Genomic DNA, 26,373 nt, shown 5'->3' with positions numbered 1-26,373 from the left:
GGCTTCTTCTCCGGAGTTTTAGATATCTGGCAGGGGTTAAATACATCCATATAGCCTCAAGGGCTATATGTGATGTATTTTTCGCCATACAGGTATTATACATTGCTGCCCAGGGCGCCCCCCTCCAGCGCCCTGCACCCTCCGTGACCGCTGTGTGAAGTGTGCTGACAACAATGGCGCACAGCTGCAGTGCTGTGCGCTACCTGATGTAGACTGAGAGTCTTCTGCCGCCTGGTTCCGGACCTCTTCATCTTCAGCGTCTGCAAGGGGGGTCGGCGGCGCGGCTCCGGGACGAACCCCAGGGCGAGCCCTGTGTTCCGACTCCCTCTGGAGCTATGTCCAGTAGCCTAAGAATCCAATCCATCCTGCACGCAGGTGAGTTGAAAATCTCTCCCCTAAGTCCCTCGATGCAGTGAGCCTGTTGCCAGCAGGACTCACTGAAAATAAAGAACCTAAAAACTTTTTCTAAGTAACTCTTTAAGAGAGCCACCTAGATTGCACCCTTCTCGGCCGGGCACAAAAACCTAACTGAGGCTTGGAGGAGGGTCATAGGGGGAGGAGCCAGTACACACCATGTGATCCTAAAAGCTTGCTTTTGTGCCCTGTCTCCTGCGGAGCCGCTATTCCCCATGGTCCTGACGGAGTCCCCATCATCCACTAGGACGTTAGAGAAAAGAATATTTAAAAAGGTCACAAAAAAAAAAAAACAATCTCCAGTGCCATACAGCGGGGAAGTAGAATATATAATAAAGACAGAGCTGGCATCTCGTGCTGCATGGCATATTGGGCTAATACCAGGAGACACTGATGCGGGGCCAGAGTACATAAATATAACCCAGGCTAATACCGGAAGACAATGCGGCGGGGTCAGAGTGCATAAATATAACCTAGGCTAATACCGGGAGACAAGGCGACGGGGGGGTGGGGGACTAGAGTGCATAAATATAACACAGGCTAATACCGGGAGACAATGCGGCGGGGTCAGAGTGCATAAATATAACCCAGGCTAATACCGGGAGACACGGCGGCGGGGGGGCTAGAGTGCATAAATATAACCCAGGCTAATACCGGGAGACAATGCGGCGGGGTCAGAGTGCATAAATATAACCTAGGCTAATACCGGGAGACACGGCGACGGGGGGGGGGGACTAGAGTGCATAAATATAGCCCAGGCTAATACCGGGAGACACTGCGGGGGGGGCTAGAGTGTATAAATATAACCTAGGCTAATACCGGGAGACACGGCGGCGGGGGGGCTAGAGTGCATAAATATAACCCAGGCTAATACCGGGAGACACTGCGGGGGGCCTAGAGTGTATAAATATAACCTAGGCTAATACCGAGAGACACTGCGGCGGGGGGGCTAGAGTGCATAAATATAACCCAGGCTAATACCGGGAGACACTGCGGCGGGGGGGCTAGAGTGTATAAATATAACCTAGGCTAATACCGGGAGACACGGCGGCGGGGGGGCTAGAGTGCATAAATATAACCCAGGCTAATACCGGGAGACACTGCGGGGGGGCTAGAGTGTATAAATATAACCTAGGCTAATACCGGGGGACACTGCGGGGGGGCTAGAGTGTATAAACATAACCTAGGCTAATACCGGGAGACACGGCGGCGGGGGGGGCTAGAGTGCATAAATATAAACCAGGCTAATACCGGGAGACACTGCGGGGGGGCTAGAGTGTATAAATATAACCAAGGCTAATACCGGAGGACACAGCGGGGGGGCTAGAGTGTATAAATATAACCGAGGCTAATACCGGGAGACACTGCGGGGAAGGGGGGGGGCTAGAGTGCATAAACATAACCTAGGCTAATACCGGGAGACACTGCGGGTGGGCTAGAGTGTATAAATATAACCCAGGCTAATACCGGGAAACACGGCGGCGGGGGGGGGGGGGGGGGGGGGGGGGGGGGCTAGAGTGCATAAATATAACCTAGGCTAATACCGGGAAACACGGCGGCGGGGGGGGGGGGGCTAGAGTGTATAAATATAACCCAGGCTAATACCGGGAGACACTGCGGGGGGGGGCTAGAGTGTATAAATACAACCTAAGCTAATACCGGGAGACACGGCGGCGGGGTGGCTAGAGTGTATAAAATTAACCTAGGCTAATACCGGGAAACACGGCGGCGGGGGGGGGGGGGGGCTAGAGTGCATAAATATAACCCAGGCTAATACCGGGAGACACTGCAGGGGGGCTAGAGTGTATAAATATAACCCAGGCTAATACCGGGAGACACTGCGGCGGGGGGGCTAGAGTGTATAAATATAACCTAAGCTAATACCGGGAGACACGGCGGTGGGGTGGCTAGAGTGTATAAAATTAACCTAGGCTAATACCGGGAAACACGGCGGCGGGGGGGGGCTAGAGTGCATAAATATAACCCAGGCTAATACCGGGAGACACTGCAGGGGGGCTAGAGTGTATAAATATAACCCAGGCTAATACCGGGAGACACTGCGGCGGGGGGGCTAGAGTGTATAAATATAACCTAAGCTAATACCGGGAGACACGGCGGCGGGGGGGCTAGAGTGCATAAATATAACCCAGGCTAATACCGGGAGACACTGCGGGGGGGGGCTAGAGTGCATAAATATAACCCAGGCTAATACCGGGAGACACTGCGGGGGGGGGGCTAGAGTGTATAAATATAACCCAGGCTAATACCGGGAGACACTGCAGGGGGGCTAGAGTGTATAAATATAACCTAAGCTAATACCGGGAGACACTGCGGCGGGGGGGCTAGAGTGTATAAATATAACCTAAGCTAATACCGGGAGACACGGCGGCGGGGGGGCTAGAGTGCATAAATATAACCCAGGCTAATACCGGGAGACACTGCGGGGGGGCTAGAGTGCATAAATATAACCCAGGCTAATACCAGGAGACACTGCAGGGGGGCTAGAGTGTATAAATATAACCCAGGCTAATACCGGGAGACACTGCGGCGGGGGGGCTAGAGTGTATAAATATAACCTAAGCTAATACCGGGAGACACGGCGGCGGGGGGGCTAGAGTGCATAAATATAACCCAGGCTAATACCGGGAGACACTGCGGGGGGGGGGCTCGAGTGTATAAATATAACCTAGGCTAATACCGGGAGACACGGCGGCGGGGGGGAGGGGCTAGAGTGCATAAATATAACCCAGGCTAATACCGGGAGACACTGCGGCAGGGGGGCTAGAGTGTATAAATATAACCTAGGCTAATACCGGGAGACACGGCGGCAGGGGGGGCTAGTGCGCATAAATATAACCCAGGCTAATACCGGGAGACACTGCGGGGGGGCTAGAGTGTATAAATATAACCTAGGCTAACACCGGGAGACACTGCGGGGGGGCTAGAGTGTATAAATATAACCTAGGCTAATACCGGGAGACACTGCGGGGGGGGGGGGGCTAGAGTGCATAAATATAACCTAGGCTAATACCGGGAGACACTGCGGGGGGCTAGAGTGTATAAATATAACCTAGGCTAATACCGGGAAACACGGCGGCGGGGGGGGCTAGAGTGTATAGACAGAGACACTGCGGGGGGCTAGAGTGTATAAATATAACCTAGGCTAATACCGGGAAACACGGCGGCAGGGGGGTGGGGGTGGGGGGGCTAGAGTGCATAAATATAACCCGGGCTAATACCGGGAGACACTGCGGGGGGGCTAGAGTGTATAAATATAACCCAGGCTAATACCGGGAGACACTGCAGGGGGGCTAGAGTGTATAAATATAACCCAGGCTAATACCGGGAGACACTGCGGGGGGGGCTAGAGTGTATAAATATAACCTAAGCTAATACCGGGAGACACTGCGGCGGGGGGGCTAGAGTGTATAAATATAACCTAAGCTAATACCGGGAGACACGGCGGCGGGGGGGCTAGAGTGCATAAATATAACCCAGGTTAATACCGGGAGACACTGCGGGGGGGCTAGAGTGCATAAATATAACCCAGGCTAATACCGGGAGACACTGCGGGGGGGGGCTAGAGTGTATAAATATAACCCAGGCTAATACCGGGAGACACGGTGGCTTGGGGGCTAGAGTGTATAAATATAACCTAGGCTAATACCGGTAGACACTGCGGGGGGGGGGGCTAGAGTGCATAAGTATAACCTAGGCTAATAGCGGGAGACACTGCGGGGGGGCTAGAGTGTATAAATATAACCTAGGCTAATACCGGGAAACACGGCGGCGGGGGGGGGGGGGGGGGGGGGGGGCTAGAGTGCATAAATATAACCTAGGCTAATACCGGGAAACACGGCGGCAGGGGGGGGGGGGGGGGGTGCTAGAGTGCGTAAATATAACCCAGGCTAATACCGGGAGACACTGCGGGGGGGCTAGAGTGTATAAATATAACCCAGGCTAATACCGGGAGACACTGCAGGGGGGCTAGAGTGTATAAATATAACCCAGGCTAATACCGGGAGACACTGCGGGGGGGGGGGGGGGGGCTAGAGTGTGTAAATATAACCTAAGCTAATACCGGGAGACACGGCGGGGGGGCTAGAGTGCATAAATATAACCCAGGCTAATACCGGGAGACACTGCGGGGGGGGCTAGAGTGCATAAATATAACCCAGGCTAATACCAGGAGACACTGCGGGGGGGCTAGAGTGTATAAATATAACCTAGGCTAATACCGAGAGACACTGCGGCGGGGGGGCTAGAGTGTATAAATATAACCTAGGCTAATACCGGGAAACACGGCGGTGGGGGGGCTAGAGTGAATAAATATAACCTAGGCTAATACCGGGAAACACGGCGGCAGGGGGGTGGGGGTGGGGGGGGCTAGAGTGCATAAATATAACCCAGGCTAATACCGGGAGACACTGCGGGGGGGCTAGAGTGTATAAATATAACCCAGGCTAATACCGGGAGACACTGCAGGGGGGCTAGAGTGTATAAATATAACCCAGGCTAACACCGGGAGACACTGCGGGGGGGGCTAGAGTGTATAAATATAACCTAAGCTAATACCGGGAGACACTGCGGCGGGGGGGCTAGAGTGTATAAATATAACCTAAGCTAATACCGGGAGACACGGCGGCGGGGGGGCTAGAGTGCATAAATATAACCCAGGCTAATACCGGGAGACACTGCGGGGGGGCTAGAGTGCATAAATATAACCCAGGCTAATACCGGGAGACACTGCGGGGGGGCTAGAGTGTATAAATATAACCCAGGCTAATACCGGGAGACACGGCGGCGTGGGGGCTAGAGTGTATAAATATAACCTAGGCTAATACCGGGAGACACTGCGGGGGGGGGGGGCTAGAGTGCATAAATATAACCTAGGCTAATACCGGGAGACACTGCGGGGGGGGCAAGAGTGTATAAATATAACCTAGGCTAATACCGGGAAACACGGCGGCGGGGGGGGGGGGGGCTAGAGTGCATAAATATAACCTAGGCTAATACCGGGAAACACGGCGGCGGGGGGGGGGGGGGGGGGGGGCTAGAGTGCATAAATATAACCCAGGCTAATACCGGGAGACACTGCGGGGGGGCTAGAGTGTATAAATATAACCCAGGCTAATACCGGGAGACACTGCAGGGGGGCTAGAGTGTATAAATATAACCCAGGCTAATACCATGAGACACTGCGGGGGGGGGGGGGCTAGAGTGTGTAAACATAACCTAAGCTAATACCGGGAGGACACGGCGGGGGGGCTAGAGTGCATAAATATAACCCAGGCTAATACCGGGAGACACTGCGGGGGGGGGCTAGAGTGCATAAATATAACCCAGGCTAATACCAGGAGACACTGCGGGGGGGCTAGAGTGTATAAATATAACCTAGGCTAATACCGGGAGACACGGCGGCGGGGGGGCTAGAGTGCATAAATATAACCCAGGCTAATACCGGGAGACACTGCGGGGGGGGGGGGGTTAGAGTGTATAAATATAACCTAGGCTAATACCGAGACACACTGCGGCGGGGGGGCTAGTGTGCATAAATATAACCCAGGCTAATACCGGGAGACACTGCGGCGGGGGGGCTAAAGTGTATAAATATAACCTAGGCTAATACCGTGAGACACGGCGGCGGGGGGGCTAGAGTGCATAAATAATAGGATTTTGGTACTTACCAGGTAAATCCTTTTCTTTGAATCCATAGGGGGCACTGGAGTACTATTGGGATATGGACGGGTTCCGCAGGAAACAGGGCACTGAATATTTACATTTAGAACTCTCCACCCCTCCATATCCCAGAGTACCTCAGTGTTTTTTTACTGAGCCGAACAGGAGCTATAGAGAGGTTGACAATGGAGAATTACATATAACATAACGGACAACAATAAAGTTGACACATAACGTTACTGACAACTAAACAGTTGACACCATAACCGATAGAACTTTATAATTTGAACCAGTCGGTGAAAGTGTGTTACCATAAGATCCCCTGAACTTACCACAAACCAGGTAAAACTGCTCTGGGTGGGCGTGCAGTGCCCCCTATAGATTCAAAGAAAAGGATTTACCTGGTAAGTACCAAAATCCTATTTTCTTTTTCATCCACTAGGGGTCACTGGAGTACTCTTGGGACGTACCAAGGTTTCCCTTGTGGGCGGGAGAGCTGTTTGGCACCTGTAACACTATGCGCCCAAAGCTAGATGCTGATGCCGCAAACGTATCAAACTAGTAACAGCGCAGAAACGTGTGCACTGATGACCATGTAGCCGTACGGCAAAGCTGCGTCGTAGAAGCCCCACGACCAGCTGCCCATGAAGTGCCCACAGAACGTGTGGAATGAGCTGTTACTGATGTAGGCGGCTGTAACCTAGCATGAAGGTAAGCCTGACGTATAGTCAGTTTTATCCATCCGGATAAGGTCTGCTTAGAAGCTGGCCAACCCATCTTGGCAGCATCATATAGAACAAACAACGTATCCGTCTTACGAACTGTAGACGTTCGGGATACATAAACGCAGAATGCGCGTACCACCTCCAGAGTTCCAGAATGTCCGGTTAACACAGGAACTACTATTGGTTGATTGATGTGAAAAGATGACACTACCCTTTGGTAAGAAAGCGGGATTCGACCGAAGTTCCGCTCTGTGATCATGAAACACCAAATACGGTGGCTTGCATGACAAGGCACCCAAATCTGAAACACGCCTTGCCGAAGCGAAGGCTAGGAGAAAAATTATTTTCCAAGTAATATCCACTTTCAAAATGTGAAGACTGTAATAAATCTAAAACCAGATTCAAGTCCCATGGCGCTGTAGGTGGAATGAATGGAGGCTGTACTCTGAGGACACCTTGCAGAAAAGTGTGTACCGACGGCAATAGAGCCAATCGTCTTTGAAAATAAATTGACAACGCAGATACCTGCACCTTTAGTGTAAATAAACGCAGTCCTCCATCTAACCCCGTCTGTAGACATAACAAAAGACGGGATAACTTGAAAGATGATGTCGGAAACTTCTGAGTTTCACACCAACCTATATAAGCACGCCAAATTCTGTAATAATGAGCTGCCGTAACTGGCTTCCTAGCGCGTAACATGGTTGGTATAACCGATTCTGGAATGCCCTCTCTCCTTAAGAGTTTGTTCTCAATAGCCACCCCGTCAAACGCAGCCGCGCTAAATCGGGGTAAAGGAACGGACCCTGTTGTAACAAGTCCGGACGTAGTGGCAGCGGCCAAAGATCGTCTGCGAGTAGTCCGCGGAGATCCGAGAACCAAGCTCTCAGAGGCCAATGAGGCGCCACTAGTATGACTGTGACTGACTCTCTTTTGATCCGTTTTAGCAACAGAGGGAGCAGCGGAAACGGTGGAAACAGATACACAAGACTGTACGGCCACGCGATTGTGAGAGCATCCACCGCCACTGCCTTTGGATCTCTCGTTCTGGACACATACTGGGGCGTTTAGTGATTGTGGCGAGATGCCATCAGGTCCACTTGAGGGTAACCCCACCTCTGGACCAACATGTGAAACACTTCTGGATTTAATGCCCATTCTCCTGGATGAAAATCCCGACGGCTGAGATAATCCGCCTCCCAGTTGTCCACTCCCGGAATGAACACTGCCGACAATATCACCTGGTGGTATTCTGGCCAATTGAGGATTCGAGCTACTTCCCGCATTGCCATGCGGCTTCTCGTTCCTCCTTGTTTGTTGATGTATGCGACTGCCGTCGCGTTGTCTGACTGCACTTGGACAGTCTGAGAGCGAAGCATGTGTACTGCTTGTCGTAGCGCGTTGTAAATTGCCCGGAGTTCCAGGCCATTTATAGACAGCAATCTTTCGTGATCCGCCCAGAGACCCTGGAGCTGACAATTTTGAACTGTAGCTCCCCAACCTCTGAGACTCGCGTCCGTCGTTAGAATTATCCAATTCCAGCCGCCGCCTGCGGTTAAATTGTGTACCTTGAGCCACCAGAGTAGAGACACCCTTGCCCTTGGCGACAACCTCACCCTGTGGTGAATCTGCAGATGCGAGCCCGACCACTGTGCGAGCACATCCAGTTGAAATGGACGTGAGTGAAATCTTCCGAACTGAAGCGCTTCGAAAGCCGCCACCATTGTTCCTAATAGGCGAATACACAAATGTACCGACTGTGCATGGCTTGAGCACTAATTGTACCAGATGGCGAATAATCTGTACTTTCTGTTGTGGTAGGTAAATTCTTTGATTTACCGTATCGAGAATCATACCTAGGAATTGAAGGCGTTGAGACGGAATTAGATGTGATTTCTTGAAGTTGACAATCCAACCGTGGTGAACCAGTACATTTTACGTTAGCAGCGCATGTTGGAGGAGCATCTGTTGAGACGGAGCTTTTATGAGCAGATCGTCTAAATACGGAACTATTGTCACTGCCAGGGATCTGAGATGAGCTATCATCACAGACATCACTTTGGTGAATACCCGAGGCGCTGACGAGAGGCCAAACGGTAGAGCCTGAAACTGGTAATGGTTGTGGCGTATTGCAAAACGCAAGAACCTGTGATGAGGTGACCAAATCGGAATGTGTAAGTACGCATCCTTGAGATCTAGCGCAATCATGCATTCTTGTGGCTTTAAATCTGCAATTACTGACCGCAGAGATTCCATCTTTAATCTGTAGTAAGTGACTTACTGATTGAGACTCTGACGGAGCCCTCTGGCTTCGGTACCACAAACAGACTGGAATAATAACCCTGACATTGTTGATGTACCAGGCCTGGTATTAAAACTGCTGAATCCAGCAGAGACTGAATGGCAATTTGCCGAACCGCCTTCTTGTCGTCCGACAGAGGCAGTCCTGTCTTGAAAAAGCGCAGTGGCGGGAGACAGCTTTCTTTTAACACTAAATTGCGGATACATCCATCAGGGGATGCCTGGAATCCCGGCACATGTAACGTCTGAAGGCGCGCTCCCACAATTGGAAATCCGAGATGGCCTGGGAGCCCGTCAAGCCACTGGCTTGTCGGTGACCTTAGCGCCCTGACGTTACAAGGCGTGACTGTTTCTTTACCGCAGCCTTGACAGGACTGAAGTCTAAAGGATTTGAACGCCGGGCCAGAGTATTTCCGTTTCGGTACCGGTGGAGGCAATGGCAGGAAACTAGACATCCCCCACCCCCATGTAGAGCAGACTTGAGTTCTGTTATCCATACAAATAGCGCCTTAGCGACCCAAATGCCCTTCTATCTTACGTCTGAAGGGTCTTTATAAGGTTTGACACAGACGAATCCACCAATGGCGGATTCTCCAATGTAGATGTCACTGTGTGGAAACGGGTAAGTAGACTTAAATCTGTGAGGTATAGAACCGGTTATTCGGTTCTTTCGTGTTTCTACTAACATCTTATTAAGATATTCCTAAATAAGAACCCCATTGGAGATCTCGGTCGTTTAGTAAATACGACTTTATTATATGTCAGAGGCTCCTTAGTCTCTGTAAACTTCAGAGACTGACGCACTGGCCTGATGAGATTATCAATGTCTGGGCTGTCAAAAGCTGCACTATCTGACTGCTGGTCTAATTTGCCCTCCTCACCCTTATTTAGCGCCGTGAGGTCTGGCATAGAATTGTTAGACTGCAACAAAGCAGAAACGGGTAAATTATAAGACAAATTAAATTTATCCCTTGTACCCAAAGTGAAGTTGGACCTTTGCAAAGGCTGAGACTCCTCCGTTAAATCTGGCGGTCTCACCCGAGACTCCGATCTTGCCGCTTGTGTCGAGCGGCGGCCAATTCTAATTGCAACCCAGCCATTACATTTGCTTAACATAGGATCTGGGAATGAAACCGGGTTCCGGAGTGGAAACCTACAAAACATACTGAACATGTGGTAGATTCATGTACAGACATTGCAGTAAAACTTATTTTTAGTCTTTGCTGGTGCCTTACTCATTATGCAGACAGACAACACAATAGACAAAGACAGACACTTGCACGACTCAGTAAAATTGTTACTTAAGGTGTGTAATATATATATATATATATATATATATATATACACATATATACATACATACATATATATATATATATATATATATATGTGGCCGAAGTGCAGTTCACATGGCCAGCCTATATGAAACCTGAACCAAAAATTCCCACTAACACCCCAGCGCCTCCGGTGGAGTAGAGATGTAGGACAGGAACGTTCTGGAATTACAAACAGGAAGAAACAGGAAGCATGGTTAAAATGGCCCCCATGCCATGCTTACAGCGATAATCACAGGTCAGGTTAGAATACATGCCTCCTGTGTTTAATATAGGCTCAATAGTCTATTAATATAACCTATGGTGCATATGAAATCTGGCAGCCTGTCATGCAGCCTATTCTTCCCAAATAAGTTTTTCTCCCTTGCAGCAGCGCTGCCTGTGAGCAGACTTGTCCACCCCTCCCCCTGTGCTCCGTGTAGCGCTGTGTCTCAGCGGGGAGCGTTGCCGGGAAGCTGACCTTGGTGTCATTGCAGGGAGGCAGGGGACGCTTATGAGGAGAGCGGCCGAGTGAACGGAGTTCGGCTGGCTGGAGCGGCGCTAGTGTGAGCGCTGAGCTGCGGCGGTTCTCCCCCTCTTAGCGCTGGAGCAAACTTTGAAGTACGTACAGCGCGGACGGAGCGGCTGGGGCGGGCGGGCTGTATTAGCGGCGGGTGCGGGCGGCGGTGATGAACACGGACCCCACACAGCTGGGTGGCAGCGTGCGCTGAACGCCCCGTCCCCCCCCAGCATACCTTGTCTCCTTGTAGGGAGGGCTGCGACAGGCTTCTTTCTGTAAGCTCCGTCCAGCTGTAGCAGCAGGCAGTGAGCTGCGTGTGGCTGTGAGGGTGCTCTTTGTGAGGACCGACACGCCATGCCCTGCTCCGTGCAGCGGCACTATCCCGGACCCATGTTTTTAGTAGAAACTGGGAAGGGATGTGCTGAAGTAGTAATAAAAAAGTAAAAATCAAAATCAAAAAATATTCAAAGAAAAGTGTGGGAACCCCACACAAGCCTGGTTAGTGCATGAGCACAGAAAAAACACTGAGGTACTCTGGGATATGGAGGGGTGGAGAGTTCTAAATTTAAATATTCAGTGCCCTGTTTCCTGCGGAAGCCGTCCATATCCCAAGAGTACTCCAGTGACCCCTAGTGGATGAAAAAGAAATAAGCCAGGCTAATACCGGGAGACACTGCGGGGGGGGCCAGAGTGTATAAATATAACCTAGGCTAATACCGGGAGACACGGCGGCGGGGGGGCTAGAGTGTATAAATATAACCCAGGCTAATACCGGGAGACACTGCGGCGGGGGGGCGGCTAGAGTGTATAAATATAACCTAGGCTAATACCGGGAGACACTGCGGGGGGCTAGAGTGTATAAATATAGCCTAGGCTAATACCGGGATACACGGCGGCAGGGGGGCTAGAGTGTATAAATATAACCTAGGCTAATGCCGGGGGACACTGCGGGGGGGCTAGAGTGCATAAATATAATCCAGACTAATACTGGGAGACACTGCGGGGGGGGGGGGGGGGGGGGGGGGCTAGAGTGTATAAGTATAACCAAGGCTAATACCGGGAGACACTGCGGCAGGGGGGCTAGAGTGCATAAATATAACCCAGGCTAATGCCGAGAGACACTGCGGCGGGGGGGCTAGAGTGCATAAATATAACCCAGGCTAATACCGAGAGACACTGCGGCGGGGGGGCTAGAGTGCATAAATATAACCCAGGCTAATACCGAGAGACACTGCGGTGGGGGGGCTAGAATGCATAAATATAACCCAGGCTAATACCGGGAGACACTGCGGCGGGGGGGGCTAGAGTGCATAAATATAACCTAGGCTAATACCGGGAGACACTGCGGCGGGGGGGCTAGAGTGCATAAATATAACCCAGGCTAATACCGGGGGACACTGCGGCGGGGTCAGAGTGCATACACACTGCATAATTCCATACAAAGACGGTGGCAGGGCCAGAGTACATACACACCATACACCGCCGGGCCCAGAGTACATGCACATAATATATACAGTAAATAAAACACGCTGAAATGTTACATTTTGATAGGTTGCCCAGCACACACTTACCTGTTTATAAAGCCATTGGTTAGCTGGACTGTGCCGGATGAGGGTGTAGTGTTGACGGCGGTTTCCTTGGTCTGTGTTTTAGGTGCTGCCAGATTTCTATAACCAGGAAAAACAATAATTACCTATAAATCAATAGCTGTGTGCACTGCACAGAGACACCGCATGTGCCGACTACGCCGTAACTGCCAGACGCCAATCAGGGATCAGCTTCCGGACAAGATTCTACTGTCTGCATGGGCCCCTAGCAGCTAATGGTGGCCGAGCACACCCGCTTTACAGACCCAGGACTGCTGAGACTACATGATACCCGGACCATCAGCCTCTCCTTGGACCTATGTGGGTTGCAATAAAGTTATTTAAATGGCTAGGATACATGTAAAAACTACAGAACCTTTCCATACAGGTTTCTCCTTCTCCTATAGTACATCTTGTAAGTGACACTGAAAATAACCACGCAGGTGTCACTCCTGCATAAAGACACTGACCTAGAGTGTAGCGCAGCGGCTTTCAACCTCAGGTATCCCCGGACAGGTCATGTTTTGAGGATTTCTGTCTGTGGAAGCAGTTGGGATACTTACTGACCCAGCAACATAGATTAACTCACCTGTGCAAAGATACCCACAAAACGTGAGCTGCTGGTGACACCAGGAAACCACTGGGGTACACAGCAACGTACCACTCATCCCCACATCACAATACTCTGCACTGGCTACCCCTTATTGTTACTGTCACAGTATTGGCTGTGTGAGAATCGTGTGTGCACTACGCCATCAGTACGCCATTCCGGAACCAGCGTCTAGCTAGCATTTATAAAGTATATTCTATAAAATGATGGGTAGAAGCGGATTGGGTTGCTATTGGCAACCTCTGCACTTGTTCACTCCTTAGAAGGCTTGGCATATTATCTAAAGTATTAAAATAATTATAAGACGACACTGAAGTGGGCACTGCCCTGTATTATCTCCCTGACTACACCTGTGTATACTGTGCACTCACCAGCCCTGACCCTGCATTATCTCCCCGACTACACCTGTGTATACTGTGCGCTCACCAGCCCTGACCCTGCATTCTCTCCCCGACTACACCTGTGTATACTGTGCACTCACCAGCGCTGACCCTGCATTCTCTCCCTGACTACACCTGTGTATACTGTGCACTCACCAGCCCTGACCCTGCATTATCTCCCTGACTACACCTGTGTATACTGTGCACTCACCAGCGCTGACCCTGCATTATCTCCCTGACTACACCTGTGTATACTGTGCACTCACCAGCGCTGACCCTGCATTATCTCCTGACTACACCTGTGTATACTGTGCACTCACCAGCGCTGACCCTGCATTCTCTCCCTGACTACACCTGTGTATACTGTGCACTCACCAGCGCTGACACTGCATTATCTCCCTGACTACACCTGTGTATACTGTGCACTCACCAGCGCTGACCCTGCATTCTCTCCCTGACTACACCTGTGTATACTGTGCACTCACCAGCGCTGACCCTGCATTATCTCCTGACTACACCTGTGTATACTGTGCACTCACCAGCGCTGACCCTGCATTCTCTCCCTGACTACACCTGTGTATACTGTGCGCTCACCAGCCCTGACCCTGCATTATCTCCCTGAGTACACCTGTGTATACTGTGCACTCACCAGCCCTGACCCTGCATTATCTCCCTGACTACACCTGTGTATACTGTGCTCTCACCAGCGCTGACCCTGCATTCTCTCCCTGACTACACCTGTGTATACTGTGCACTCACCAGCGCTGACCCTGCATTATCTCCCTGACTACACCTGTGTATACTGTGCTCTCACCAGCGCTGACCCTACATTCTCTCCCTGACTACACCTGTGTATACTGTACGCTCACCAGCGCTGACCCTGCATTATCTCCCTGACTACACCTGTGTATACTGTGCTCTCACCAGCGCTGACCCTGCATTATCTCCCTGACTAAACCTGTGTATACTGTGCGCTCACCAGCCCTGACCCTGCATTATCTCCCTGAGTACACCTGTGTATACTGTGCACTCACCAGCGCTGACCCTGCATTCTCTCCATGACTACACCTGTGTATACTGTGTACTCACCAGCCCTGACCCTGCATTATCTCCCTGAGTACACCGGTGTATACTGTGCACTCACCAGCGCTGACCCTGCATTATCTCCCTGACTACACCTGTGTATACTGTGCGCTCACCAGCCCTGACCCTGCATTATCTCCCTGACTACACCTGTGTATACTGTGCACTCACCAGCCCTGACCCTGCATTATCTCCCTGAGTACACCTGTGTATACTGTGCACTCACCAGCGCTGACCCTGCATTATCTCCCTGACTACACCTGTGTATACTGTGCACTCACCAGCGCTGACCCTGCATTATCTCCCTGACTACACCTGTGTATACTGTGCACTCACCAGCGCTGACCCTGCATTCTCTCCCTGAGTACACCTGTGTATACTGTGCACTCACCAGCCCTGACCCTGCATTATCTCCCTGAGTACACCTGTGTATACTGTGCACTCACCAGCGCTGACCCTGCATTATCTCCCTGACTACACCTGTGTATACTGTGCGCTCACCAGCGCTGACCCTGCATTATCTCCCTGACCACACCTGTGTATACTGTGCTCTCACCAGCGCTGACCCTGCATTATCTCCTGACTACACCTGTGTATACTGTGCACTCACCAGCGCTGACCCTGCATTCTCTCCCTGACTACACCTGTGTATACTGTGCACTCACCAGCGCTGACCCTGCATTATCTCCTGACTACACCTGTGTATACTGTGCACTCACCAGCCCTGACCCTGCATTATCTCCCTGACTACACCTGTGTATACTGTGCACTCACCAGCGCTGACCCTGCATTATCTCCCTGACTACACCTGTGTATACTGTGCACTCACCAGCGCTGACCCTGCATTATCTCCCTGACTACACCTGCGTATACTGTGCACTCACCAGCCCTGACCCTGCATTATCTCCCTGACTACACCTGTGTATACTGTGCTCTCACCAGCGCTGACCCTGCATTATCTCCTGACTACACCTGTGTATACTGTGCTCTCACCAGCGCTGACCCTACATTCTCTCCCTGACTACACCTGTGTATACTGTACGCTCACCAGCCCTGACCCTGCATTATCTCCTGACTACACCTGTGTATACTGTGCACTCACCAGCGCTGACCCTGCATTATCTCCTGACTACACCTGTGTATACTGTGCACTCACCAGCGCTGACCCTGCATTATCTCCCTGACTACACCTGCGTATACTGTGCACTCACCAGCCCTGACCCTGCATTCTCTCCCTGACTACACCTGTGTATACTGTACGCTCACCAGCCCTGACCCTGCATTCTCTCCCTGACTACACCTGTGTATACTGTGCACTCACCAGCGCTGACCCTGCATTATCTCCCTGACTACACCTGTGTATACTGTGCACTCACCAGCGCTGACCCTGCATTATCTCCTGACTACACCTGTGTATACTGTGCACTCACCAGCGCTGACCCTGCATTATCTCCTGACTACACCTGTGTATACTGTGCGCTCACCAGCGCTGACCCTGCATTATCTCCTGACTACACCTGTGTATACTGTGCGCTCACCAGCGCTGACCCTGCATTATCTCCTGACTACACCTGTGTATACTGTGCACTCACCAGCGCTGACCCTGCATTATCTCCCTGAGTACACCTGTGTATACTGTGCACTCACCAGCGCTGACCCTGCATTATCTCCTGACTACACCTGCGTATACTGTGCACTCACCAGCGCTGACCCTGCATTATCTCCTGACTACACCTGTGTATACTGTGCGCTCACCAGCTCTGACCCTGCATTATCTCCCTGACTACACCTGTGTATACTGTGTACTCACCAGCGCTGACCCTGCGTTATCTCCCTGACTACACCTGTGTATACTGTGCACTCACCAGCCCTGACCCTGCATTATCTCCTGACTACACCTGTGTATACTGTGCACTCACCAGCGCTGACCCTGCGTTATCTCCCTGACTACACCTGTGTATACTGTGCACTCACCAGCCCTGACCCTGCATTATCTCCTGACTACACCTGTGTATACAGTGCACTCACCAGCGCTGACCCTGCATTATCTCCCTGACTACACCTGTGTATACTGTGCACTCACCAGCGCTGACCCTGCATTATCTCCCTGACTACACCTGTGTATACTGTGCACTCACCAGCCCTGACCCTGCATTATCTCCCTGACTACACCTGTGTATACTGTGCACTCACCAGCGCTGACCCTGCATTATCTCCCTGACTACACCTGTGTATACTGTGCACTCACCAGCGCTGACCCTGCATTATCTCCTGACTACACCTGTGTATACTGTGCACTCACCAGCGCTGACCCTGCATTCTCTCCCTGACTACACCTGTGTATACTGTGCACTCACCAGCGCTGACCCTGCATTATCTCCCTGACTACACCTGTGTATACTGTGCACTCACCAGCGCTGACCCTGCATTATCTCCCTGACTACACCTGTGTATACTGTGCACTCACCAGCGCTGACCCTGCATTATCTCCCTGACTACACCTGTGTATACTGTGCACTCACCAGCGCTGACCCTGCATTATCTCCCTGACTACACCTGTGTATACTGTGCACTCACCAGCGCTGACCCTGCATTATCTCCCTGACTACACCTGTGTATACAGTGCACTCACCAGCGCTGACCCTGCATTATCTCCCTGACTACACCTGTGTATACAGTGCACTCACCAGCGCTGACCCTGCATTATCTCCCTGACTACACATGTGTATACTGTGCACTCACCAGCGCTGACCCTGCATTCTCTCCCTGACTACACATGTGTATACTGTGCACTCACCAGCGCTGACCCTGCATTCTCTCCCTGACTACACCTGCGTATACTGTGCACTCACCAGCGCTGACCCTGCATTCTCTCCTGACTACACCTGTGTATACTGTGCACTCACCAGCCCTGACCCTGCATTATCTCCCTGACTACACCTGTGTATACTGTGCACTCACCAGCGCTGACCCTGCATTATCTCCCTGACTACACCTGTGTATACTGTGCACTCACCAGCGCTGACCCTGCATTATCTCCCTGACTACACCTGTGTATACTGTGCACTCACCAGCGCTGACCCTGCATTATCTCCTGACTACACCTGTGTATACTGTGCACTCACCAGCGCTGACCCTGCATTCTCTCCCTGACTACACCTGTGTATACTGTGCACTCACCAGCGCTGACCCTGCATTATCTCCCTGACTACACCTGTGTATACTGTGCACTCACCAGCGCTGACCCTGCATTATCTCCCTGACTACACCTGTGTATACTGTGCACTCACCAGCGCTGACCCTGCATTATCTCCCTGACTACACCTGTGTATACAGTGCACTCACCAGCGCTGACCCTGCATTATCTCCCTGACTACACCTGTGTATACTGTGCACTCACCAGCGCTGACCCTGCATTATCTCCTGACTACACCTGTGTATACTGTGCACTCACCAGCGCTGACCCTGCATTATCTCCTGACTACACCTGTGTATACTGTGCACTCACCAGCGCTGACCCTGCATTATCTCCTGACTACACCTGTGTATACTGTGCACTCACCAGCGCTGACCCTGCATTATCTCCCTGACTACACCTGTGTATACTGTGCACTCACCAGCGCTGACCCTGCATTATCTCCCTGACTACACCTGTGTATACTGTGCACTCACCAGCGCTGACCCTGCATTATCTCCCTGACTACACCTGTGTATACTGTGCACTCACCAGCGCTGACCCTGCATTATCTCCCTGACTACACCTGTGTATACAGTGCACTCACCAGCGCTGACCCTGCATTATCTCCCTGACTACACCTGTGTATACTGTGCACTCACCAGCGCTGACCCTGCATTATCTCCTGACTACACCTGTGTATACTGTGCACTCACCAGCGCTGACCCTGCATTATCTCCTGACTACACCTGTGTATACTGTGCACTCACCAGCGCTGACACTGCATTATCTCCTGACTACACCTGTGTATACTGTGCACTCACCAGCGCTGACCCTGCATTATCTCCCTGACTACACCTGTGTATACTGTGCACTCACCAGCGCTGACCCTGCATTCTCTCCCTGACTACACCTGTGTATACTGTGCACTCACCAGCGCTGACCCTGCATTATCTCCTGACTACACCTGTGTATACTGTGCGCTCACCAGCGCTGACCCTGCATTATCTCCCTGACTACACCTGTGTATACTGTGCACTCACCAGCGCTGACCCTGCGTTATCTCCCTGACTACACCTGTGTATACTGTGCACTCACCAGCTCTGACCCTGCATTATCTCCTGACTACACCTGTGTATACTGTGCACTCACCAGCCCTGACCCCGCATTATCTCCCTGACTACACCTGTGTATACTGTGCACTCACCAGCGCTGACCCCGCATTATCTCCTGACTACACCTGTGTATACTGTGCACTCACCAGCGCTGACACTGCATTATCTCCTGACTACACCTGTGTATACAGTGCACTCACCAGCGCTGACCCTGCGTTATCTCCCTGACTACACCTGTGTATACTGTGCACTCACCAGCGCTGACCCTGCATTATCTCCCTGACTACACCTGTGTATACTGTGCACTCACCAGCTCTGACCCTGCATTATCTCCTGACTACACCTGTGTATACTGTGCACTCACCAGCGCTGACACTGCATTATCTCCTGACTACACCTGTGTATACAGTGCACTCACCAGCGCTGACCCTGCGTTATCTCCCTGACTACACCTGTGTATACTGTGCACTCACCAGCGCTGACCCTGCGTTATCTCCCTGACTACACCTGTGTATACTGTGCACTCACCAGCGCTGACCCTGCGTTATCTCCCTGACTACACCTGTGTATACTGTGCACTCACCAGCGCTGACCCTGCGTTATCTCCCTGACTACACCTGTGTATACTGTGCACTCACCAGCGCTGACCCTGCGTTATCTCCCTGACTACACCTGTGTATACTGTGCACTCACCAGCGCTGACCCTGCATTATCTCCCTGACTACACCTGTGTATACTGTGCACTCACCAGCGCTGACCCTGCATTATCTCCTGACTACACCTGTGTATACTGTGCACTCACCAGCGCTGACACTGCATTATCTCCTGACTACACCTGTGTATACAGTGCACTCACCAGCGCTGACCCTGCGTTATCTCCCTGACTACACCTGTGTATACTGTGCACTCACCAGCGCTGACCCTGCATTATCTCCTGACTACACCTGTGTATACTGTGCACTCACCAGCGCTGACCCTGCATTATCTCCCTGACTACACCTGTGTATACTGTGCTCTCACCAGCGCTGACCCTGCATTCTCTCCCTGACTACACCTGTGTATACTGTGCTCTCACCAGCGCTGACCCTGCATTATCTCCTGACTACACCTGTGTATACTGTGCGCTCACCAGCGCTGACCCTGCATTATCTCCTGACTACACCTGTGTATACTGTGCGCTCACCAGCTCTGACCCTGCGTTATCTCCCTGACTACACCTGTGTATACTGTGCACTCACCAGCGCTGACCCTGCATTATCTCCCTGACTACACCTGTGTATACTGTGCTCTCACCAGCGCTGACACTGCATTATCTCCCTGACTACACCTGTGTATACTGTGCGCTCACCAGCCCTGACCCTGCATTCTCTCCCTGACTACACCTGTGTATACTGTGCTCTCACCAGCGCTGACCCTGCATTATCTCCCTGACTACACCTGTGTATACTGTGCACTCACCAGCGCTGACCCTGCATTATCTCCCTGACTACACCTGTGTATACTGTGCTCTCACCAGCGCTGACCCTGCATTATCTCCCTGACTACACCTGTGTATACTGTGCACTCACCAGCGCTGACCCTGCATTATCTCCTGACTACACCTGTGTATACTGTGCACTCACCAGCGCTGACCCTGCATTATCTCCCTGACTACACCTGTGTATACTGTGCGCTCACCAGCGCTGACCCTGCATTCTCTCCCTGACTACACCTGTGTATACTGTGCGCTCACCAGCTCTGACCCTGCATTATCTCCCTGACTACACCTGTGTATACTGTGCACTCACCAGCGCTGACCCTGCATTATCTCCCTGACTACACCTGTGTATACTGTGCACTCACCAGCGCTGACCCTGCATTCTCTCCCTGACTACACCTGTGTATACTGTGCACTCACCAGCGCTGACCCTGCATTCTCTCCCTGACTACACCTGTGTATACTGTGCGCTCACCAGCGCTGACCCTGCATTATCTCCCTGACTACACCTGTGTATACTGTGCACTCACCAGCGCTGACCCTGCATTATCTCCTGACTACACCTGTGTATACTGTGCACTCACCAGCGCTGACCCTGCATTCTCTCCCTGACTACACCTGTGTATACTGTGCGCTCACCAGCCCTGACCCTGCATTATCTCCCTGACTACACCTGTGTATACTGTGCACTCACCAGCCCTGACCCTGCATTATCTCCCTGAGTACACCTGTGTATACTGTGCACTCACCAGCGCTGACCCTGCATTCTCTCCCTGACTACACCTGTGTATACTGTGCACTCACCAGCGCTGACCCTGCATTCTCTCCCTGACTACACCTGTGTATACTGTGCACTCACCAGCGCTGACCCTGCATTATCTCCCTGACTACACCTGTGTATACTGTGCACTCACCAGCGCTGACCCTGCATTATCTCCCTGACTACACCTGTGTATACTGTGCGCTCACCAGCCATGACCCTGCATTATCTCCTGACTACACCTGTGTATACTGTGCTCTCACCAGCGCTGACACTGCATTATCTCCCTGACTACACCTGCGTATACTGTGCACTCACCAGCCCTGACCCTGCATTCTCTCCCTGACTACACCTGTGTATACTGTGCACTCACCAGCGCTGACCCTGCATTATCTCCCTGACTACACCTGTGTATACAGTGCACTCACCAGCGCTGACCCTGCATTATCTCCCTGACTACACCTGTGTATACTGTGCACTCACCAGCGCTGACCCTGCATTCTCTCCCTGACTACACCTGTGTATACAGTGCACTCACCAGCGCTGACCCTGCATTATCTCCCTGACTACACCTGTGTATACTGTGCACTCACCAGCGCTGACCCTGCATTATCTCCCTGACTACACCTGTGTATACTGTGCACTCACCAGCGCTGACCCTGCATTATCTCCTGACTACACCTGTGTATACTGTGCACTCACCAGCGCTGACCCTGCATTCTCTCCCTGACTACACCTGTGTATACTGTGCACTCACCAGCGCTGACCCTGCATTATCTCCCTGACTACACCTGCGTATACTGTGCGCTCACCAGCGCTGACCCTGCATTATCTCCCTGACTACACCTGCGTATACTGTGCACTCACCAGCGCTGACCCTGCATTATCTCCTGACTACACCTGTGTATACTGTGCACTCACCAGCTCTGACCCTGCATTATCTCCTGACTACACCTGTGTATACTGTGCACTCACCAGCTCTGACCCTGCATTATCTCCCGACTACACCTGTGTATACTGTGCGCTCACCAGCTCTGACCCTGCATTATCTCCTGACTACACCTGTGTATACTGTGCACTCACCAGCGCTGACCCTGCATTATCTCCTGACTACACCTGTGTATACTGTGCACTCACCAGCCCTGACCCTGCATTATCTCCCTGACTACACCTGTGTATACTGTGCACTCACCAGCTCTGACCCTGCATTATCTCCTGACTACACCTGTGTATACTGTGCGCTCACCAGCTCTGACCCTGCATTATCTCCTGACTACACCTGTGTATACTGTGCACTCACCAGCGCTGACCCTGCATTATCTCCCTGACTACACCTGTGTATACTGTGCACTCACCAGCGCTGACCCTGCATTATCTCCTGACTACACCTGTGTATACTGTGCGCTCACCAGCGCTGACCCTGCATTATCTCCTGACTACACCTGTGTATACTGTGCACTCACCAGCGCTGACCCTGCATTATCTCCCTGACTACACCTGTGTATACTGTGCACTCACCAGCCCTGACCCTGCATTATCTCCTGACTACACATGTGTATACTGTGCACTCACCAGCGCTGACCCTGCATTATCTCCCTGACTACACCTGTGTATACTGTGCACTCACCAGCTCTGACCCTGCATTATCTCCTGACTACACCTGCGTATACTGTGCACTCACCAGCCCTGACCCTGCATTATCTCCTGACTACACCTGTGTATACTGTGCACTCACCAGCGCTGACCCTGCATTATCTCCCTGACTACACCTGTGTATACTGTGCGCTCACCAGCCCTGACCCTGCATTCTCTCCCTGACTACACCTGTGTATACTGTGCACTCACCAGCGCTGACCCTGCGTTATCTCCCTGACTACACCTGTGTATACTGTGCACTCACCAGCCCTGACCCTGCATTATCTCCCTGACTACACCTGTGTATACTGTGCACTCACCAGCGCTGACCCTGCATTATCTCCCTGACTACACCTGTGTATACTGTGCGCTCACCAGCGCTGACCCTGCATTATCTCCCTGACTACACCTGTGTATACTGTGCACTCACCAGCGCTGACCCTGCATTATCTCCCTGACTACACCTGTGTATACTGTGCACTCACCAGCGCTGACCCTGCATTATCTCCCTGACTACACCTGTGTATACTGTGCACTCACCAGCGCTGACCCTGCGTTATCTCCCTGACTACACCTGTGTATACTGTGCACTCACCAGCGCTGACCCTGCGTTATCTCCCTGACTACACCTGTGTATACTGTGCGCTCACCAGCGCTGACCCTGCATTATCTCCTGACTACACCTGTGTATACTGTGCACTCACCAGCGCTGACCCTGCATTCTCTCCCTGACTACACCTGTGTATACTGTGCACTCACCAGCGCTGACCCTGCGTTATCTCCCTGACTACACCTGTGTATACTGTGCACTCACCAGCGCTGACCCTGCATTATCTCCCTGACTACACCTGCGTATACTGTGCACTCACCAGCGCTGACCCTGCATTATCTCCTGACTACACCTGTGTATACTGTGCACTCACCAGCGCTGACCCTGCATTATCTCCCTGACTACACCTGTGTATACTGTGCACTCACCAGCGCTGACCCTGCGTTATCTCCCTGACTACACCTGTGTATACTGTGCACTCACCAGCGCTGACCCTGCATTATCTCCCTGACTACACCTGTGTATACTGTGCGCTCACCAGCGCTGACCCTGCATTATCTCCTGACTACACCTGTGTATACTGTGCACTCACCAGCTCTGACCCTGCATTATCTCCCTGACTACACCTGTGTATACTGTGCACTCACCAGCTCTGACCCTGCATTATCTCCCTGACTACACCTGCGTATACTGTGCTCTCACCAGCGCTGACCCTGCATTATCTCCTGACTACACCTGTGTATACTGTGTACTCACCAGCGCTGACCCTGCATTATCTCCCTGACCACACCTGTGTATACTGTGCACTCACCAGCGCTGACCCTGCATTATCTCCCTGACCACACCTGTGTATACTGTGCACTCACCAGCGCTGACCCTGCATTATCTCCTGACTACACCTGTGTATACTGTGCACTCACCAGCGCTGACCCTGCATTATCTCCTGACTACACCTGTGTATACTGTGCACTCACCAGCGCTGACCCTGCATTATCTCCTGACTACACCTGTGTATACTGTGCACTCACCAGCGCTGACACTGCATTATCTCCTGACTACACCTGTGTATACTGTACGCTCACCAGCCCTGACCCTGCATTATCTCCCTGACTACACCTGTGTATACTGTGCACTCACCAGCGCTGACCCTGCATTATCTCCTGACTACACTTGCGTATACTGTGCTCTCACCAGCTCTGACCCTGCATTATCTCCTGACTACACCTGTGTATACTGTGCACTCACCAGCGCTGACCCTGCATTATCTCCTGACTACACCTGTGTATACTGTGCACTCACCAGCTCTGACCCTGCATTATCTCCCTGACTACACCTGTGTATACTGTGCACTCACCAGCGCTGACCCTGCATTATCTCCTGACTACACCTGTGTATACTGTGCACTCACCAGCTCTGACCCTGCATTATCTCCCTGACTACACCTGTGTATACTGTGCGCTCACCAGCGCTGACCCTGCATTATCTCCTGACTACACCTGTGTATACTGTGCACTCACCAGCTCTGACCCTGCATTATCTCCTGACTACACCTGTGTATACTGTGCGCTCACCAGCGCTGACCCTGCATTATCTCCTGACTACACCTGTGTATACTGTGCACTCACCAGCCCTGACCCTGCATTATCTCCTGACTACACCTGTGTATACTGTGCGCTCACCAGCGCTGACCCTGCATTATCTCCCTGACTACACCTGTGTATACTGTGCGCTCACCAGCGCTGACCCTGCATTATCTCCTGACTACACCTGTGTATACTGTGCACTCACCAGCGCTGACCCTGCATTATCTCCTGACTACACCTGTGTATACTGTGCACTCACCAGCGCTGACCCTGCATTATCTCCCTGACTACACCTGTGTATACTGTGCACTCACCAGCTCTGACCCTGCATTATCTCCCTGACTACACCTGTGTATACTGTGCACTCACCAGCGCTGACCCTGCATTATCTCCCTGACTACACCTGTGTATACTGTGCGCTCACCAGCTCTGACCCTGCATTATCTCCCTGACTACACCTGTGTATACTGTGCACTCACCAGCGCTGACCCTGCATTATCTCCATGACTACACCTGTGTATACTGTGCGCTCACCAGCGCTGACCCTGCATTATCTCCCTGACTACACCTGTGTATACTGTGCACTCACCAGCGCTGACCCTGCATTATCTCCTGACTACACCTGTGTATACTGTGCACTCACCAGCTCTGACCCTGCATTATCTCCCTGACTACACCTGTGTATACTGTGCACTCACCAGCTCTGACCCTGCATTATCTCCTGACTACACCTGTGTATACTGTGTACTCACCAGCTCTGACCCTGCATTATCTCCCTGACTACACCTGTGTATACTGTGCACTCACCAGCTCTGACCCTGCATTATCTCCTGACTACACCTGTGTATACTGTGTACTCACCAGCTCTGACCCTGCATTATCTCCCTGACTACACCTGTGTATACTGTGCGCTCACCAGCGCTGACCCTGCATTATCTCCCTGACTACACCTGTGTATACTGTGCACTCACCAGCGCTGACCCTGCATTATCTCCTGACTACACCTGTGTATACTGTGCACTCACCAGCGCTGACCCTGCGTTATCTCCCTGACTACACCTGTGTATACTGTGCACTCACCAGCGCTGACCCTGCATTATCTCCCTGACTACACCTGTGTATACTGTGCGCTCACCAGCGCTGACCCTGCATTATCTCCCTGACTACACCTGTGTATACTGTGCACTCACCAGCGCTGACCCTGCATTATCTCCCTGACTACACCTGTGTATACTGTGCGCTCACCAGCGCTGACCCTGCATTATCTCCTGACTACACCTGTGTATACTGTGCACTCACCAGCGCTGACCCTGCATTATCTCCTGACTACACCTGTGTATACTGTGCACTCACCAGCGCTGACCCTGCATTATCTCCCTGACTACACCTGTGTATACTGTGCACTCACCAGCCCTGACCCTGCATTATCTCCTGACTACACCTGTGTATACTGTGCACTCACCAGCC

The 26,373-nt window shown here is 51.8% G+C and overlaps 1 protein-coding gene across 3 annotated transcripts in view; it reads right to left on the bottom strand.

The window, feature by feature from the left end:
• Positions 1-26,373, bottom strand: part of KIAA1328 (KIAA1328 ortholog) — a 363,237-nt gene that overhangs the window by 99,045 nt on the left and 237,819 nt on the right. For all 3 annotated transcript variants that reach the window (XM_063958050.1, XM_063958033.1, XM_063958040.1), the window contains one exon: positions 12,524-12,619. In XM_063958050.1, the coding sequence (XP_063814120.1) occupies positions 12,524-12,619 (96 nt within the window). The remainder of the gene's footprint in view (positions 1-12,523; positions 12,620-26,373) is intronic.

Source organism: Pseudophryne corroboree, chromosome 1 (genome assembly GCF_028390025.1).
Source record: "Pseudophryne corroboree isolate aPseCor3 chromosome 1, aPseCor3.hap2, whole genome shotgun sequence".
Taxonomy (NCBI): domain Eukaryota; kingdom Metazoa; phylum Chordata; class Amphibia; order Anura; family Myobatrachidae; genus Pseudophryne; species Pseudophryne corroboree.
Note: the sequence above shows the minus strand (reverse complement) of the source record. Positions and strands in the feature narration are given on the sequence as shown.